The sequence below is a fragment of the Hydractinia symbiolongicarpus genome, chromosome 11 (genome assembly GCF_029227915.1).
Source record: "Hydractinia symbiolongicarpus strain clone_291-10 chromosome 11, HSymV2.1, whole genome shotgun sequence".
Taxonomy (NCBI): Eukaryota; Metazoa; Cnidaria; class Hydrozoa; order Anthoathecata; family Hydractiniidae; genus Hydractinia; species Hydractinia symbiolongicarpus.
This window is the reverse complement of record NC_079885.1, coordinates 12,436,022-12,456,606: the sequence shown is the minus strand read 5'-3', so window position 1 is coordinate 12,456,606 and position 20,585 is coordinate 12,436,022. Positions and strand designations below refer to the sequence as shown.

General features: G+C 33.2%; 2 protein-coding genes across 2 annotated transcripts in view; one reads left to right on the top strand and one right to left on the bottom strand.

Annotated features, from left to right (window-relative positions):
- Positions 1-20,585, bottom strand: part of LOC130614868 (coadhesin-like) — a 70,993-nt gene that overhangs the window by 40,927 nt on the left and 9,481 nt on the right. The gene's annotated exons all lie outside the window — the stretch shown is intronic.
- LOC130614867 (vacuolar protein sorting-associated protein 35-like) lies at positions 3,792-17,356 on the top strand. The gene is made up of 16 exons (XM_057436332.1): positions 3,792-3,901; positions 6,732-6,830; positions 7,049-7,145; positions 11,505-11,628; positions 12,026-12,211; positions 12,303-12,507; positions 12,789-12,872; positions 13,117-13,323; positions 13,849-13,997; positions 14,251-14,524; positions 14,817-14,906; positions 15,588-15,710; positions 15,784-15,963; positions 16,086-16,340; positions 16,542-16,685; positions 17,118-17,356. Exons 1-16 carry the CDS (start codon positions 3,899-3,901, stop codon positions 17,298-17,300), a joined length of 2,403 nt encoding a protein of 800 aa, XP_057292315.1. The 5' UTR covers positions 3,792-3,898; the 3' UTR covers positions 17,301-17,356.

Genomic DNA, 20,585 nt, shown 5'->3' with positions numbered 1-20,585 from the left:
CACACAGAGGAGACAGTCAATCTCGTGTTGCCGCCGCAAAATGGTTCAGGTGTCAAAAGTATCAGAGGGGATCGGTGCCACATTCCGGCAATCATTTTGATCGGCGTTTATCAGGTTGGCAGACGTTTCGGCGGACGTTTCGATGACCCGACGGTCGTTTTTTTGCGCTGCTACGTGATATCGGCGGTCATTTTGACCATTGTTTTTATTATCCAGCGGGACCACCCTTTTAAGGAAATGAATAATTTCGCTATATTAAATAAATCCATTAATAATACCGCCTTGCTCCTTCCTGGCACCTTACTGAGACGACGGGGCACTCGACTGAAGTACCGACCTGGGTCGCTCTGTGTAGAGTCAATTGACTGGATCACCGCAAAGGAAAATTCGGCGGAGGTAAAAGAGGCGCTGGGACGAGAGGCGGTGCAGGTCGTCGGTAAAATAACGTTGGTATTTTGCAGAACAACTTATTCCTGTAGGTTAGAAAGTACCTTTGTACGGAAGGTACAAAGGTATATAAAAAACTTACCAAAAAACCCAAACAAGTGGAAATCTAAACACAACTATCTTGTTCCAACTCTAATTCATTCTGTTTTTCTTTCCTTCATTCTGTAAAATATTATACAAATTATTCAAAACGAGGCTTCAATAAATTTTTGACCGGCCCCGAGTTTTTTACAGCCGCTGCATTTCGTTCTGCTCTTATAAAAACGGTGGTTTCCATCCTCCAAATGACCATTCAAACATTAAACACCGCAGTACTATATCATCTCTTGAAAGTGTTTTGCCGTGCTGTGAAACTATCGAGAAAACGCAAAGTCGAAACGACCGCCCAGGCAATAAATTGCCGAGAAGAACACCCCCGGACTTTATTACACCAAGAACACCTCGGTTATTGATACACCGGCCTAAAACATCGCAGGATCATAGAAACAAACGGCCAAAAACATCGTCGACCTCGAGCAGCGCAGAAAAACGACCGCCGGGTCATCGAAACGTCCGCCGAAACGACCGCCGACCTGATAAAACGCCGACCAAAATGATTGCCGGAATGTGGCACCGATCCCCCCCTGATACAAAAGACACGTGGGACAAGAAGCAACGTAAGGTGCGTTGTTGCGTTGCGAGCATAAAGAACGCGGCAGATAGCTTTTCTTGGTCATCTTCAGGGTAGCATGTCTGTTCCCGTACTGTGTGCTGTGTGTATTCTCTTCTCCCAAACTAATACAATTTTAAATTTTGTTTTATGGTATTGACGTTTGGATATGCTATTTTATTGTCGTAGAAGACATGCAGGAAAAGTGTGTTCTAAAAAAAGTGTCACAGCTAGCTAGCTCTCGCTGTCCGCCATGCTATTATAGCTAGCTAATAGTATATCAATCATCGTTGCATTATATCTGTTCTCAAATTTAGGAGTATAGCTATATATAACATTGAAATTCATGGATCAAAATCCTGGGAATTATATAAAATGGGCAACACAGATATGCAGATAGCTAGAGCTATAGCTAGGTGACTTCCCAATTCTCGGATCCGGGTTAACAATATCAAATTTTGAAAAAGAAAACAAGGAACTTCTGAGAAAAATGGATTTATCAGCAAAAATTATATAACATAGGAAATTGAGAATACTGAAAGATTATTAGAACAGGATTTATTGTATTTTAAAGTTTTTAAATTTTATAAGAGTTTGACCATAATATCTATATAACTGCAGTGAAAAATTTTCACTGCAGTTAATTTGTGTGGTCATTTCTTCATACACATCAAAAGTTTGGCTACTTAGTGTATAAACTTGAAAATTTGCCTGTTTTCAAAAATTTTGGTGCTGAATTTAAATATGTTGGTCATTTTTGTTGAAAATGATCAGAAAATTTCAAGCATGTTAACCCGGATCCGAGAATGTTAACAAAAGTTAAAAAAGTTGCTGCTTTTTTGTACATGTGCAGGCATTTCTGTAGGTAGAAAATATAAACAACAGACCATGGTAATCAAAGAAATCAATCCAAAAAAGAAATATTCACTTAAAATTGGTGAAATTTTTTAAGAAGAATATAGTTAAAATTCAATTCCAGTATCTCTTAGATCTTATCTTTAACCAAAAAAACTTTAATCTTTATCAATGGCCATTTTACCCTGTGAAAGTCCTGCTTTATTACCTACACCACCCGTTGTTCTTAAAATGAAATCAAAACAAATACATCACACGTAAAGTGGTCTATAAGCTACCTATTTTTTATGTAATAAGATAAGCTTCTGATTTTTGCATTGAAGGAAGCAATGTACACATACACAGCATACTTTCCAACTTAATTGTTCAATAAAACAGGAGGTTTAACATTTTTTAATAACTCTTTGTGGCTTCAACTTTGGTATTCTCCAGGCAGAGGGGATGCTCTCCTTCTGTGGCTCTTGTTTTTGGTGTTGTGTACAACATGAACTTTTGTCAAATGGTCAAACCTTCACAGTAGAATCTTAATTGAACAAAACTTACAAGTTAAAATGTGTTATAATTTAAATGACAAAGATTAACCAGTATATATCTAAAAAATAGTACAGATTTAAAAATAGAAAAAGAATTCAAATATCCAGTCTTTAATTTATAAAGTTTGACCACAAAAACAGCATGCTTAAAGCGTGTGTAAACCATTTTATAATGGCTTATGTGGCAATATTACACTGCATAATCGAAACTGATAATGGCATATGTTTTATTGTCAACCTTTCTAAATTAAAGGGTACCTCTCACCTCAAAAAACTTATATATATTAATGATATAAATGGTGGGTGTGGATAAAGAATTTAATAGTATTAGTTTCTTTCTGATATCTCCAAAATATTTATATAATTCAAATTTACTTTTTCTCATCACATGCCCAAAAAACTGCATTCGTAATAGCGAATCTACTGATGTAATGTAATTGATGATTTACACAGGCATAAAATATGCTGAACAAGCCTGGCAGAAAAACATGGTAATATTTTCAGCTTATAATATAATTTTGTGCAAAATATATTGGATATTTAATGTTAAAGCTTACCTCCTGCGAAAAAGCAAGTTGATGTCATATGAAGGAGCTCGAAAAGTTGTCTAACAATCTTTTTATTTATTAAAAAAATCTTTATTGGCTTCTGAGATATGTATTGAAAGTTTAGCCAATTATGCAGAAATTTGACATCATCAATTAGATGCTAGAAACAATTGCTGGTATGATGATAAGCAGGGTAGCTAAGTAATAATATTCAAGTAATATGTTCAAAATACCAAACTGGATGGGTGAAAACATATTTACATCACCACATACCTTAATAAACTCTTCAAACAAACTACACCTTTTCTCTAAGGATTGTTAGGTTTTTTTTTATATAACAGCCCTTGAAAACGAGGTTGATAGGATACATACTTTTTTCTATCATACTTACTTGAATAATCATTACCCTGCCCAGTAAAGCAGGTTTTGGATCAGTATTTTTACAATTTCACCTAAAGATTTGTTTTCATTGACTTTGTGTCCTTTGCCAATAGTACTCTGACTCCTCACAGCAAATGAGGAAATTATTTGGAAGGCTTATCTCGCTGTCTAGATATGAAAAAGAGAAAACAGGCTCTGGGAAGGAGCTTGGACTTTGACTGCAGTAGTGTAAGTAACAGTCATTTCTAAATTTTCAAAAGTTTAGAGAGGAAAGCTGCTATCACTGCCGAAGGTAGCACACACCTAAAAATGGCAAAAAAATAATACAGTATTTCTACAAATTATGCACAATAATTAATTTCTGTAATAGTTTAACGCTGAGAAAAGTTTTCTTGAGGTGGTAGGTAACCTTTAAGTATACTTTAGATATATAAAATACATTACAATTTTGGATTGAAGTATTGTTCTGAATCATCAAATCAAATATGGTATGTATATTACTGTTTATTTAATGATTCCCAAAGAATATGAACTGTGGACAACATCAAAATAGTGCAAAAGGATTTATTTTGTATATTTTTTCCTTTGGCGACTTCCATTTAATTAGTTGTTCTACAGGCGAAGTTGATAGTAGCTTACGGTTGGTTGGTCGGTCGGTCGGCAAAATAAAAATAATTTTATCGAGAATATATGGTCGAATCAACTAATAAAATAATAAAAAATAACAACGGAGGAGGGTGTTACGACAACCGTTTTTCTATGTATTTTTGCATAACGCACGCATTTTATATTTTTTAATTGTGAAAGAAAAATAATAATAATAATTTGTCTCACTAAAAAATATGTAACTAGTTCTCAAGGTGAAAAGATAAAAATACTTGCATGCTCAAAAAATTGTTTTTAAAGGTAACGCAGCAAGAATTTTTTTTGTGTTGTTTTGAAAGTTATACAGCAAGTTGTACTTGCGCTGTTTTGAAATTTATACAGCAAGTTATTTTTCTACCTAAAATAATAAAACAAACAATTTTGGTGTTCTTTTAATGTTTTTTGTGCAGTTTTATAGGAAAATTTAAATTTAAGTGCAAATTCTTTTTCGAACTATGGGTATATAGTTGAGAATATTTAAAGTCTTTTGCAGCGTTAAAATCATTTTTTTAAGATTCATAACGGAGGAGGGTGTTATACGACAAGCGTATTCTATCTTGTTTTAATTATTTTTCCTAAATGGTATGACTAAAGTCTTACTGTATTACAGTTTGTGTAGCGTAATTTTAAACATATATATTAAACATAACGAAGGAGGGTGTTACAACAATAATCTCTTGTTTTTCACTTGTATCATAACTATATTTTAGTGAAAGTAGCTAATTTTTGTTATAAATCACATAAGAATTTAAACTTCTGTTTAATGTTACTGTAGAGGAAAAAACTATGAGTAGTCTCAGAAAAACCCTTATAATTTATCAATACTTTTATATTTTTTATGTTTTTTTGTTTCTGAATGCTTGATGAAAGACTTTTTTGGTGGTGCTATTTTCGTGAAATGGTAATTTTCCAAAAAGAAAATATAATGAAATAAACACACACCAATTTTTTTTCACAGTACGTTTTAAAATGGCTTCTTTTTCCGAGCGTGTGGCCGCAGACTTATTCGTTTTCGCACCATTATATTCAGCATAAATTAAATTCAAAAAGGTTCCCAGGTTTTTTTCTAATAATGTCGTTATGAAATTATTTGTAATTATATATAATCATTCAAAAAAAATGCATATTTTTTTCTTTCTGTCGTCATAATTCGCTAATCAGTAATTTATACAAAAAAATCCGGGAACCTTTTGTGCATAATTTATTCAGCTTTTCATAACCGAAAATTTCAATGAGCCAATAGGAAGCTTTTGGAAAAAGAGACCACAAACGTAAAGGCATGTATGCGAAAATTTACTAACGGGATAATTGTTTTTAAAGATTTTCGTAGGTGTTATAAAAATGTGTGAACTGAGTATGCAGAAAGATAATAGAAGTGCGAACTTTTTCTTTGAATATGCATGCACACGCTCAGAATCATTAATAGACAGAAGTCAGGTTTACAAGAGACAGCTTATATGCATATTCCTTAACTTTGATTTTTTTTAATTCAATAGTGCAAGTAAACTATCTAAAAGATATTATTATGCATATTTTTATACAGGTGTGAAGGATATAACAGCTCTAAAAAGGCTTTTTCCAGAAAAAAGGGATGTTCCAAATATTTTCATAGACTATAAAACAGGCCATTCCTTGAGACGAGTGCGATGGCACGCGCACTCGTCCGCACATTCGTAAAAAGATTTACGAGTGCTTTTTTTGCACTGGTGAATTTTTTCTTTTTCTAAAATATTATAGAGTGATGAAAAAAGCTATTACGCTGATTACATAACATTCATTTCTTCGTGATTGATTTGTTTAAAAAGTATAAAGAACATTAAAGTCGGCCCCTTTCCTTCATGCTGACACTCTTATGCTTGGCATAACACTGAGACTGAAACGAAAGACGGTAGACCATTTAGAACTATTCCACAAGTCAGTCCAACCTTTATCGTCACAGAGAATACTGCGAGAAGAGTGTGCACCCATGCAAGTTAAATATAACCAGAACATGGGAGAGGTTAGGTGTCCTGTACCTTAATACAGCTTTCAGATGAATGTTTTTGTGATGTAATACCAAAGAAAAAACATGTTAAATAAAGTTTAAAAAATCTTTTTAAAAGAAGAAGGAGAAATCAAAAATGTTTAGAAATATATCTAATGCCAAAAACATGCCAACACACTTGTGGTTAATACGTTTTACAATCAAAATTCGTCTCTATACAGCAATAACATAACCTTGTGGTAAACAAAAAATAGTTAAGTGTGAATCACACTTGCAAATATTCACATCGCACTTGTAAATTTAGCTTACAAGTGCGATTTTTGGCACACCATAGCACTCGTAATTTTTTTAGCGGGTGCTTTATGTAGCTCTGGCATAGTTTTATTCAAGAAATGGCCTGATAAAATATTTTTTCTATATGTCATGAATTTTTTGCAAAAAACCTAAAAACATTCGGTCAAAATAAAAAGAATTTAAAAATGCAAGAGGCCTCGTTGATAATATTTTACCACCAATTTCTCCATCTAGAATTGCAAGCTGTGATAAATAAAACAAGTTGTCAATTCGAATTTCTTGGCATTTAAATTACTGTGCCAAAATTTATTGTCTGTGCAAAGTAACATACCCTTGTAATTAACGTATTGTAGAAGTGACCTCAGATAAAATTAAATACGATATGTCACCTTTAGAGTACTGCACACATGTCACCACAAGAGGAACAGGAAAAACTCCTTGAGGAATCCTTACAAGTAGTCAAATCGCAAGCATTTCTGATGAAAAGATGTTTGGTAAGAACTTATTTGTTTAATTTATTATATAGCATTGGCATATTTTATAAAGGATCTGGAATAATAGTGTATGAAATAATTTCTCAAACCATTGTTTCTGAATAATTCTAGCCTATTGAAAAAAACAATTTAAAAGAAATTTGATTGACTACTGTCTTATTATTTAACATATAGATAAGATACAGTTTTTATATACTTTTTATGTATTTTGCTGCTAGGACAAAGCCAAAATAATGGATGCTTTGAAACATGCTTCAAATGTACTTGGAGAACTACGGACCTCACTGTTATCACCAAAGAGTTACTATGAATTGTGTATCTTTTTTCGTATAATGTTGATCATTTATTTCTGGGTTATTATGTAAAACATGCCATCGCAAAAATATCATTGACATTTTTTTTTGAAAGAGAAGATATACTGTATATCACTTATACAATTATCGTTATGAAAAGCAGACATGAATTTATTACCATAAAACTTTTTGCCAAAATGAAACTCCTTTGCTCGTCCCAGGCCTCTTGTTTCTTTTCTGACCATTGACCTTTATAATATATATGCATTAATAAAGTTTGAATGCATTCCGACTAGTATGACTAAAATTACTTATGACAGATGACATGGAAATTTCTGCAGCATAAATAAATCTGAAATTCTGTAAATGTGATCTTGATGACGAAAAGAGTTTTTTTAAAAAAATTAAAACAACTTGTTTTATACGTAGGGTTCCCTTTAACAGTGCTTACACATCTCTTTTCAATAATTATATTATTCCACTTGTTTCACAAAATAGCACACTTGACAAACATGTTGGTTTGAATATAGCTTCGGTTTAAAAAAAATTTCTCATTCAACCGCTTTATTTTGTAATTGTTTGCTGAATTTTACTCGTTTTTTTTTTTGCTTGCCTGATAAATCCCCTTGGGAAAGAGATAGAATGTAACAAAAATCTTTTCATTACCATTTTCTTGTTTGAAATAGAATAATAAAAACTTTTGTATTAAAAAATTCTGTTGTTTTAGGGATTCAAGATCTTTCTTTGAAATATTCAAATATTTTAGAGAATGATTTAGACATAAAAAAAATTAAACAAGAACATTACAAAATTAACTTGAAATTACCCTTTAATACCTGGGTCCCAAGACCAATAGCGCTAACCACCTGAAACTAAGCAAACTGTTAAGTGTCTTGAACAGGTTTGTGTGGTAAAATTTGTAATGGTAAATTTAAAAATCCCACAAAATGAAGGCAATACCCCAAAAATGTGAGAATACTTTCATAAATTTGTATGGGGTTGCAGAGCTTAATAAAAGTTGACATAAATTGGCGATTTTCAGCACTAAGAAAGAAAAACAGTTGATTGGAATTCAATCCAAATGGTTTTTCATAGATCTAAGTTGCTTTTACAATAAACAATGTATACAAGTATTAAATACATAACGACCGGGCAACGGTCACTGAAAAGACGTTACCGAAATCTATGCACGATAAAAAACCATTATTTATCAAGATTGTAGCTATACTGCAAAGCAGAAGTTGTATATAACTACCAAAAATTCTTAGTGAGTAAACAATGTTAAATTTACCTTCAATTGGATCATTTTAAACAGTTTCATATCACTTGTGGGTAAGGTAAATTGTGAAACAAATATCCCTGCTGTTTAAAGATTTCTGCCTTTAGCAACCTAGGGTTACCTGCAAAGTTTTGAAATTAAAATAGACCTTGAAACTAAGGAATATGGGGAAAACAAATCATCAGTGTGTAATTAAAGTCTAAATTAATTGGTAACTAACCATCAATGTTAGATCATGGCTCACTTTTTTAAATTACATAAATAAAATTGATTAAAAAAGTTACAGCTATTATTCTGAATAAAAGGTGAAAACTATAACTAAATATATTTTAACTTTTGAACAAGTTTAATTTCAATGAACTGATAATTTTCATTTGTTCAGCAATGAATATATTAGCATTTGAATGTTCCAGTATTTACTCTTTTTTGAATTGTGTTTTTGGAAAATGCTGATGGTAGATGTTTGGATAATGGCTGATCTAAAAAAGAAAGAATGTTTAAGAATGAGAAACAAGAATACCATTAGCACAAACTGAATTAACACCAGGTTATTGTTTTTTAACCTCTGGATTTATTAAAAAGAGACAAATTATTATGTCATGTACCGCACCATGTATATATTATAAAATTAATCAAGCTGACACATAATTATTATATTACTTTGATCAGAAGGAAACAATTTTCAGTGATAAAACACAAAAAACCCTTTCTAACTGGTTTGCGATAAACTGTTTAAAAAGCCACTGTATGTTGTAAATAGACTAAAATTTGGTGAGAACATAATTAAAAAAAAAAATCATAGCAAAATGTTTTTATTGCTGTAGTAGCTTTTTGCGACTGATATTTCATGAAATTCTGGTTTTGTGCATTCCAAATATTAACAAATGGAAAAGGGTGTTACACATAACCCAAATGTGGCACACATTTTATTTATACCCTTTTTGACTCATTTCAATCATAAGAATTGCTCTTAATGTTTTTTTGCACATATACCTTTAATCAAAATACTGTCAAAAATTATTTATCGGTGTTCCTTAAAAATTATAAAACTATGATAACAGTGGAATTTTTTTTGGCTCAATTTCATTAAACTGGTCTTAAAACATGCAATAGCAAGTTTCAAGTCATTATTTTAATTTTCATTGAAGTTATATGAATTTTATTTTTAGTGAAAAGTACGGTTTAAACGAATTTGATTATGTATCACTCTTTTTGATTCAATTTCTTGAATATAAATTTTATTTTTGAAAGTGCGATTTCTTTTGACAAATAAAAAAGTTGAACATATTTCCAACTTTTCTAATTCGACAATTGGATTCAATAAGTTGAAGAAAAAAATAATATACATATAATCAAATTTGTCAAATTCAAAAATCAAAGGCCCGTTTTATGAGATATTTTGAAAGAGGTTGATAAGATATTTGAAGGAAATTGTGGTATTTTTAAATTGTTTTTGTTGAAGGGTTAACAACTATCAGCTATTTTTCACTAGAAAAAATCAAAAGAGTTCTGTTTACAATTGTAGAGATAAAGCTTTTCACACTATATAATATGGATTCTTTTTGTAGTAGGTCAGGGATTTTTAAAGTTCAGGTATTTGTCAAGCAAACTTTGGAAAAATATTTTGTGAATACATACTTTGGGTGAGTTTAAGGAGTCCTTAAGGGACTTAAAGGGAACCCAAAGTATGATATGATATTGGACTTATATTACAGAGACCTTAAAATTTGGTTAACAAGTCTTTTTAATTTTTTTAAAAAGTTCTTTTCGTTCTCAAGATATTCACATTTAAAAAATTTCAGATTTAATTATGACGTCATATTTAAGTAAGAGCAAATATTGACATTTTCTGTCATCAGTAATTTTAGACTTGCTTAAGGATTTGTATTCAGACTTTCTTAATGTATTAATGTATTTTTTCTCTTTTCTCTTACCTTGGGTTCCCTTTAAGGGGTCAATGGTGAAAACGTTTTGTCATGCTTTAACAACTTTTTTGGGTGGAGGTGTCTCAACAGTTCCACACAAGAATATTGTGTAGTGACTATATCTTTTCATGTTATAGTTAAATACACAGAACATTGTTTGGACGTTATCTTTAACACCCTTTTTACATTACAAGTTGTAAGTGACGGGATTTTAAACACAATATCAATTTTAATTAAACTTTAATTAAACTTAAATTCCCTGCAAAAAACGTGCGCACATTTTACCATAACATTTGCATTTATTCTTATTTTTATCTAGTTACAATGGTTAGTTTAACATGATTTGATAGTAGTATCGAAATTTATTATTTTGTCTTTTTTTGTAAATTCGAGTAATGTTTGCATATGTTTTCGATAGCGTATAAAATTTCATTTTCTATGCGAAAGTTATACTTTATGCTACCCGCTTATTTTTAACAAATTAAGAAAGTGGTACAGTTTTTTGAAGTGTTTTTGATAAGATAAACTCTCAGGGATCTGCAATAAATAAAAAGTACAAATAATAAATAATAAAAAAAGAAATTTTTAATTTACCACTACAGAGGGAAACGACATATTTATTAAATAAAAATTGACTTTTTTTTACTTCTGCTAACCTATAATGTGTATATACATATATATAGTTACACCGCAGAGCACATATCCTGCTAAGTTGCTGGTATCCAGGCTAAAACATTTGACCTTTGAAAATTTCCATTTTCTTAAATGGAAATTGTCTAGTTGGTGGTAACCAGCTTTAATGTAATCTTTTTTTTTTAATCATGTAATTTTTCAAGCAAAAACTATTTGAGTTTTCTTAGCTAGTTAGCTGCATAACGTTTTGATGCTGACCTGCCCTTTTCTCAGAGTTATATAGCTAGCTTAACTAGTAATTTTTAGAATTTTCCTGCAAATAATAGTCCCCTACCCTTTGCAAAGAAAATCTGTGTTCATCAAAAAACAAAAATAGTTTTACAGTAAACTTAAAATACTTGCTGCAAAAATTTTAAATTTTTTGACCACCAACCAAATTGGCTTGACTAGCCATGGTGATCTTGAGGGAAAAGATATGTCTTTAGTCTTTTGACCTGCTGATCAAGCTTAAAATTTATGCATCCTTAATTTAATGGAATTTCAGACATGAGTGTTAGTGATGAACTAAGACATCTCGAAATTTTCTTGCTGGATGAATTCAACAAAGGACGCAAAGTAAACGATCTATATGAACTGGTCCAATATGCTGGCAATATTATTCCTAGATTGTAAGTATATATATTTAAGTGAAAGAAAACTTTTGTAACAAATATTTTCTAATTTAAAATATCCTAGTGAAGTCAAAATGGTTTGGTTCTTATGGTGATAGTGAAAATAAAGTTGGAGGGAATATATAAAATGCTAAAAATAATTATTATTTAAACATTCATTAAATAAACTTCTACAGAGCTTTAAAAGTTTATTTATGTTTTTAAATAATAAAGAATAGTTTTTTTTATTGTAATGGATTTACATATTTTTTTAAGGAACTTGGCAAGATTTTTATCCAATCCAATTTTTATCCAATTTTTATCCAAATCATATTTGAACAGACAATTCTGATGTCAAAGGATTTTTTCATCTTTTTTGATACGGAATTCTTAAATGTTGATATAATTTTTTCAGATACCTATTGATTACTGTTGGTATTGTTTACATCAAATTTGGTGACGTTCCTAAAAAAGATGTGATCAAAGATTTGGTTGAAATGTGTCGTGGAGTTCAGCACCCATTGAGAGGGTTGTTCTTGAGAAATTACCTTCTCCAATCAACTCGAGGGCAACTACCTGATAGTGATACTGATGACCAAAGGTTGGTATAAAAAGTTTGGGATTTTAGTAGAAAAGCATTGGTTGGCATAACCAATACTTTTGTAAACTACAACCAATTTTTATCTTTTTAGCGAAGGTACCGTGAAGGACTCTATTGATTTTATTCTCTTAAATTTTGCTGAAATGAATAAACTTTGGGTACGAATGCAACATCAAGGTCATTCAAAATACAAAGAGAAGAGAGAAAGAGAACGACAAGAGTTAAGAATTCTTGTGGGTACTAACCTTGTTAGACTTAGTCAGCTTGAAGGTGTTGATGTTGAGACGTACAAAAAAGTAAGTTCTTTTATACAAAGAATAAATAGTGGAGCAGTTTTTGTGAACTGTGCATAATTTAGTTTCAAAATCACAACCTCGTTTTATTATGTGAGGGGAATATATCTTACCATCTAAAGTTTGTTTGTCTATTTCTCTTTTATGAAACCTGAACTTAGGTATCCTAAACTAAGGGCTGCTTTTTATTAGAATTTATTAGAGATATCAGGGAATTTTATTTCCCTCTTTTGGCTGTAAATCCTGTGTCATGTTCTACACAACTACAAATTGGTTTTTGTTAGGATGTTTTACCTGGAATTTTGGAGCAATGCATTTGTTGTCGTGACCCAATTGCACAGGAGTATTTGATGGAATGCATTATTCAGGTATGATAGTAAAAAGGAGAAGTGTTTTTGGTGAAAAGGGAGTGGGGGATGTACTTGGTAGTTTCCTATTAAATACGTTAATCGTAACAAATGCATTTGTCAAAGGTTTAGTTTTAAATTTACAAGAAATACTTACCTGTGAAGTTACTCCTATACTCTTTTTAAGTAGAACTGTAATTAACAGAACAAATTTCAATTGCCCTGCAAACACTTAACTTTAATTCAAAGACATCTTCTCTTACAGGTTTTTCCAGATGAATTTCATCTACAAACCCTCAATGCTTTTTTGAAAGCTTGTGCGGAACTTCATCAAGATGTCAACGTGAAAAACATCATCATTGCTCTTATTGATCGATTAGCTATGTTTGCGCACCGAGATGATGGACCAGGAATTCCAAACGATATACGACTATTTGAAATATTTTCACAACAAGTTGCTCATGTTATACAAGTGAGTACATTGATTTAGTTTAATACAACAATTTGATCTTTGCGTGAGTGCGTGGTAGTTCTAGAAAAATGCTGTCATTAACATGGAAATAACTCATATCAACCCCAGGTAACTAGAGCCCCCCTCATCCGTTTTGGAATCGACGGATTGGTGGCATTAAAATTTCTTTAAACCCTTATCTCCTTATCGGTTCGTCAAAGGCATGGTATCCTATACAATATCTTGATCAGTGTTTCAAGCTCTGCACAATAGGATGTAATCAAGTTTCTGAAAAAAATATACATTTATTGTATGTTCATTCAACTAGTCAAAGAACTCTCAATTGCATTGATTGATGAAAAAACATAGTTCAAGACATTATACACTGAAAACATGTACATCTGATCAATCTGTTTATAAATGTTTCTATACCATGATTTAAGATCGGGATTACAATGTTTTGCTTTCTTTCACAGCGGAAGAGATATTATTTTTTTCCTGCTTAAAGAGAAAAAAAGATTTTTACAGTATAACATTTACTTTTAGTCTCGAAGCGACATGCCCACTGAAGATATCGTAGCTCTTCAAGTTTCCTTGATCAACTTAGCCTTGAAATGCTACCCTGACAGAGTTGATTATGTTGACAAAGTTCTCGAATATACGGAAGAGATTTTCAGCAAGCTAAATCTTGCTCAGTAAGTTTTATATTATTAGATACTTTCGCAATGATGTTGGTCAGTTTTGTGTAAGTCGTTTCTCTTTGCTGACAGATATTCCTGATTTCCTGATTTTCTGCTTAACATCAAATAATATTAATGTTGGAAGTGATTTAAATTTATATTACACGTGTTTTTTTTTAAATGAATAACTGATGACTTTACAGTTTACATTCAAGAAGGTAATTTCTCAAGAAACCCGCTTATAAAAATACTTTTTCCCCTTATTTAGCATCGACAAAAACAACGCAGTCTCCAAAGAACTTATGCGTCTTCTGAAAATTCCTGTTGACATATACAACAATGTGTTGACCATTTTAAAGCTCAAGCATTTCGCACCACTCTTTGATTACTTTGACTACGCAACACGTAAGGAAATGGCCATGTATGTGATAAATAACGCGTTAGATAACGACACTTACATCCCATCTATGGAAGAAGTGGAAGGTATCTTGCAGCTTGCTGCTCCACTTATCATGGACCAAGACGATCAACCGACTGAACCAGTAAGAATTCTGCTAACTCTTTGGTTTCATAGACCAAAATTATGTCATTAACCTTATTGAATCCTAGTTTTATCTACAACTATTGAGTATCCGTGATCCAGTTGAAAACGCTGTGTTGAACAATATTGCAGAAAATAATAAGTCCAGATAATTTATGCACCAATTCAGTCGAAATCTTTTAAAGCATCCTGTTCAGATGAAAATTGAATTTGTGACATAATGTAAGACAAGCAAAAAAAACAAATTTGTTTCTTTGTTAGTGAAGCGTGTCATGCTTTTCTTGTGTTTATAGGAAGATCCTGAAGATTTTGCAGAAGAACAAGGCCTTATGGGACGGTTTGTAACGTTGTTATACTCAGACAATCCTGACCAACAGTACCTTGTAAGTGATTACTCCCTTTTGCATCTGTTCTGCATGAACACTCCATGCACGAGGGGGTTAGTTCATCGGATTTCTCTTGTTTTAGACCCAGAGTAATTAAGTAACTGACTTTCTCAACAAATAGTGCAATTTAACAAAGAAATTTAACAATTCTTTTATTACATACGGTTTTTTAATAAACATTCAGGCCTATCAATAAGAAAATAACACCAGAGCTATAAATCGCTCCCCCAAGGGTACAATAATTTAAACTGGGCGAGCAATTAGAATAAATAAAATAAGATTATAAACCCATATTTTATCACAAAGTCTGTTTTCTTTATGTTGTGTTATCTTTTTTATGTATTTTAGTTCTTTTTTACTGTAAATAATAAGAAAGATAACATTGATTTCTATGTGAGATGAATTAATGTTGCTCAGCAGGAAAACTTTTTTTAGAATTGGGGGAGCAATTAATGGCTCAGCTAGTTTCTCATTTCTCAGAATTGGGCGAGCCTTTGCGTGAGCTAGAGCAATTGCTCTCCCCTTATTGATAGGCCTGACATTTGAATAAGAACTAGGGTTTGTGACAAACGTTTGCGGTTTCTTCTTACATCACTAAACGTCACTACTTGTACGCTCTGATAATATAATAAAAACTTTTTAAAAAGACTCTGGTCACACTGCTTTTGATTTTTTTAGATATTAAATACTGCTCGTAAAAACTTTGGCAGTGGTGGAGAGAAGCGTATTAGGTGGACTCTCCCTCCCTTGGTGTTCGCTGCATTTCGACTTGCGTTTATATACAAGGATCAACAGGATCAGGTATGTATAACCACTCTGATTCCAACTTTGAGCTTCAATCAGTCAGATATTTTAAAATGTTCTCTTTTTTCAGGATGATAAATGGGACAAGAAGTGTCAAAAAATATTTCAATTCTGTCACCAGACTATCTGCGCTCTCTGGAAAGCAGATTATGCCGACTTGTCGCTCCGCTTGTTTTTGCAAGGCGCGTTGGCCGCCGATCAACAGAGGTTCACGAACGCAGAAACTGTTGCTTATGAGTTTATGAGTCAGGTAACAAGGACCACCTATGATTTCTTTTAATAGACATGTACTTGTTTGGTGAATGTAAGAGCGTGTTTTGATGAGTCCACAGAAGAATCTCACTGTTATACCTTCATTCACATTATTTATAGGCGTTTGCAATTTACGAAGACGAAATATCAGATTCAAAAGCACAACTAGCCGCCATTACATTAATCATCGGGACGTTCGAACGTGCAAGTTGTTTCACAGAAGAGAATCACGAACCACTTCGCACTCAGTGTGCTTTAGCCGCCTCTAAACTTTTAAAGAAACCAGATCAATGTCGTGGCGTTTCAGTGTGTTCTCACTTGTTTTGGTCAGGAAGAGTATTTGATGGCGAAGGAGAAGAAAAGGAGAGTTCAGAGGTATGACTTTAAGTGTGCACAACTTTGGCTACTGTTGCAAGGATGATAAGTTAAACCGATACCGTAGTGTTGGGTTATCACTTTAAATGAAATTATTAAATAACTTTGTGCAGTTGGAGTGGATATATTCTTCGTATAGTAAACTACATTGTCATAACTTTGCAGCCGTGATAAATGTTTTTTCTATGTTTCGCATTTTAGTGTCGTGATGGAAAGCGTGTTATGGAGTGTTTGAAGAAGTCTTTACGTATCGCCAACCAGTGTATGGACCCAACAGTTCAAGTGCAGTTGTTTGTCGAGATACTCAACCGATACTTGTACTATTATGAAAAGGGGAATGAAGCTGTAAGTTTTATTTTTTTTAACAACCATGCTTCCACCGAAATATAAAAGAGATAAATTGTCAATCTGTGTTCAATAATTTATTGGAAGAAATAGCTACTCTCATCTTGGGTCAATAGAACGTAAACTTAAAATTTTATCCTAAATTATAGTTCGGCATACTCGGAGAACTTCCCTATTGCTGTTTTCTTCAATATTACACCAAATGAAGTCTATAAACTTTAGGTTTTCTGTATGTATGTTTTGTGTCATGTTGTGACGAGAAGATCTTAAACTTGCAGTAGACTAGTATGCTGTTTAAATGAACGCGATAATGATACAGGACCCTATTAAATAACAGTACCATTTTGTAACTGGTTAGGCCATCCTGTGTAAGTATTAACTAATAAATAAATAAATAAATAAAAAAATAAATATCATTTGAACATCGTTTAGGTAAATGCTACAATTTTGAATCAGTTGATTGACAAAATACGTGAAGATCTTCCTGGATTAGAAGTAAGCGAAGAAGCAGAAGCGATAAATAAACATTTCCAAAACACACTTGCTCATATCCAAACGAAGAAAGAAAGTGGCGATGAAAACGAGGCCGCAATTTATCAGGACTTTGTATTTTAATCTTTGTAGACATTTTTATTTCGAATGGGGAGGGCGTTGATTTAAAATTCGATATCCGTTACGATAAATTAGGAAGCACATCTCAATTTTTCAACAAGAACACGTAACAATTAAATCACCTTTATTTTGGTAAGAAGTAGTCGTTTTTGTTGTTTTTTTGTATATATTAACTGCCTATTTCATTTTTTTCTTTAGTTTTTTTTTTCTTTTTTTAACAATGAAATTTTTATATACTAGAATAAAAATTATTTTTAAAGCATGTGCAATGATTTCAGGTATAGCCATTCGATGGTGTCCTTGTATAACAGCTTTGAGACATTTAAGACATTTAAATAAAAGCTTTTACAAAAGAAATTTGCATGGTGTCACGTGATGACTTAATGCATAAATGTTTCTTAGAAGCAATGAGTATAAACATGACGTTTGAACGGTAGAAATATAAAAAAGTAGGCAATCGTAATTTGACGCCAGATTTTGTTTTACGATTGACAGGAGTAAAATATGAATGCAGCTTCGCAAGTCTTCACCACCTGGGAGTTGGTGAAAAAAATCTTCTCTTACCTGCAGTGGTATAAAGTCTATCAGTTTCGTTATTTATCGCCGGCTGCGTGGTACACTTGTCAATCAAAAGTGCATGAAATAAATTGTTACGATGATAAAGATGTCGATAAAAATGGTAACTTTAACTCACTCTCAAATAAAAAAATTGCTTGCAATTTTCATGTTGTCTTTTTTTGTAGAAAAATGTCTGATCTCGTGTTAGCTAGGTAGCTACTTTTCTAAAGTTTTGCTTAATAAAACAACTCTGCGTTGGATTATGTACAACATTTTATAAGTTTTGCGATTTTTTTTCATTCTTTATGTCATCTGCATCGACCCATGAACAAAAGCTTTCATTTCGCCGTTTCATATAAACAGCGAGACATTTTAGGTTTTTTAAAATGCGAAAACGGACGAGCAAAATGTTGCTATAGTCATTTTTAGTTTTCTTATTGCAGCCAAAATAATGCTGTGGAATAGAAAAACTGTCTATTAGAGGATTCTCATCGCTTTAATATTTCATATTCTAGAGCTTGATATTTACGAGTTATTTTTGTGTCTTGCCGTAAATGGTTGTCGAAATCTAAAATCGATTTGATGAGTACATCGAGGTGAAAAAAGCCTTTAACAGCAAGATGACAGAAATATTCCAGGGTAGCGACGTAGACAACGTGCTGGATAGGATGTTTGCTGATATCAAGAAACACGTGAACAATCCAGCACTACCCCAAAGTGGATTCACCATTACTCGAATCCTACACCTTGATGTAGATTTCCATAAACTGCGGCTAACAAGGGGTTCATCATACATAGAACTACCCAAATGGATGGCTTCCAAAAAGGCTATCATCAACCCAGTGAATGAGGATGATGAATGTTTCAAATGGAGTGTCATAGTATCCCCACACCATACAGAGATCGGAAGGAACCCGAATCGAATATCACAAATGCATCGCTATATTCCCCTCTACAATTGGCAGGATATTGTTTCCAACAACTATCAAGGATATATCCAAATTTGAAAAGAATAACACGGACATTGCGGTAAACGTCTTGTAGGTAATAGGAAAGAAGATCAATATCCTGCGGCGATCCGTATGTAACAGGTAGGTTAATCTGTTGCTTATCACGGATGGTTCAAAGATTCACTACACAGCTGTCAAAAGCCTATCGCGACTATGGGTAGTGAGACCTCAAAGAACACAAAATCAATGCATTTTTGCCTGAACTGTCTACAGGCTTTCAATACTCGTCCCAGTAGAAGATGTAAAGGGGACGAAAATCAAAAAGCTGAACAAGCATGTACCATCCGGATGGTGTACATACTCAAATTCGTCTATGATGATGTACCAGATCCCCTAACAGTCTACAGTGGTGAGGATTGCGTCAAGCAATTCGTGGACCACCTGGAGGACGAGGTGAAGTGGTTATATAAGACCTACCCCCAATAACTAATGCTGGAACTGACAAAGGTGTTAAAAAGGGAACATAATGAGGCCACCGAATGAAGATGTTTAACGACGAGAATAACCGCAAAGTTAGGGACCACTGTCACTACATAGGTTTGTACATAGGCGCGGCGCATATCAAGTGGAACCTTAAGTACAAGATACCTAACCATATAGCTGTCACCTTCCACAACCTTAGTGGCTACGATGCGCATCTCTTCACCCGCGAAAAATACGACACCCAGAACATTGGTTGAATAGCAGAGAATACTGAAAAATATATAAGTTTCAATGTTAAAATCAAGGTACCACTTGCAGGTATGGGGCATGGCGACGGAGAAATGTATAAGAAGATAGAGATTAGGTTTATCGATAGCTGCCGATTAATGCCATCAAGCCTGAATAAATTGGCAAGCAACCTCACTGACGAACAGTGCAAAAATCTGCGCTGGTTTTTTAACAAGGATGATACATTTAATCTCATACGCAGAAAGGGTGTCTATCCGTACGAGTGCATGGATGATTGGCAGCGATTCGAAGAGTTGGAGCTACCACCTAGGGACGCCTTTTACAGCATGCTGAACATGAATGAAATTAGTGATGATGATTATGAACATGCAAAAAGAGTATATGGAATTGTATCACCCCAGATGATGTAGTCACCATAGGGGACATGTGTATCTTAAGACAGACGTCCTGTTATTAGCCGTTGTTTTCGAAACATTTCGAGACGTGTGCTTAACAAACTACAAGCTTGTCTCTGCGCACTTTTACTCCGCACCCGACCTGCCATGGAAAGCAGCACTCAAGTATACTGAAATTAAGCTAGAACTTCTCACAGATCCTGGCATGCTATTGATGTTTGAGAAGGGGGTACGAGGAGGTATAACTCAGGAGGTACACTGGTATGCCAAAGCAAACAACAGATACATGAGGGACCAGTATGATTCGGATGTTGAGTCATCATACCTGCAGTACGTAAATGCTAATAATCTATATGGATGGGCCATGCGTCAGGACCTACCAACAGATGGCTTCAAATGGATCTCCAACGTTTGTTAGGGACAATAAACATGAGTACATTTTAGAGGTAAATATGGAATATCCTGAGAGGTTGCATGATAAACATAATGAGTTACCATTTTTACCTTAACGCATGACGATCAACAAGGACAAGAAACTGGTACCTAATTTGAAAAGCAAGCGTGGGTACGTGGTACATATTAGAGCCCTCCACGAAGCCATGAAGCATGGGCTTGAACTAAAGAAAGTACATAGGGTCATTCAATTTAATCAA

Excerpts from the sequence above, each read along its gene's own strand:
- LOC130614867 (XM_057436332.1), top strand. Across the intron at positions 6,831-7,048 it reads TTCTGATGAAAAGATGTTTG|GACAAAGCCAAAATAATGGA; the intron begins GTAAGAACTTAT and ends TTTTGCTGCTAG. Across the intron at positions 15,964-16,085 it reads CTTATGAGTTTATGAGTCAG|GCGTTTGCAATTTACGAAGA; the intron begins GTAACAAGGACC and ends CATTATTTATAG.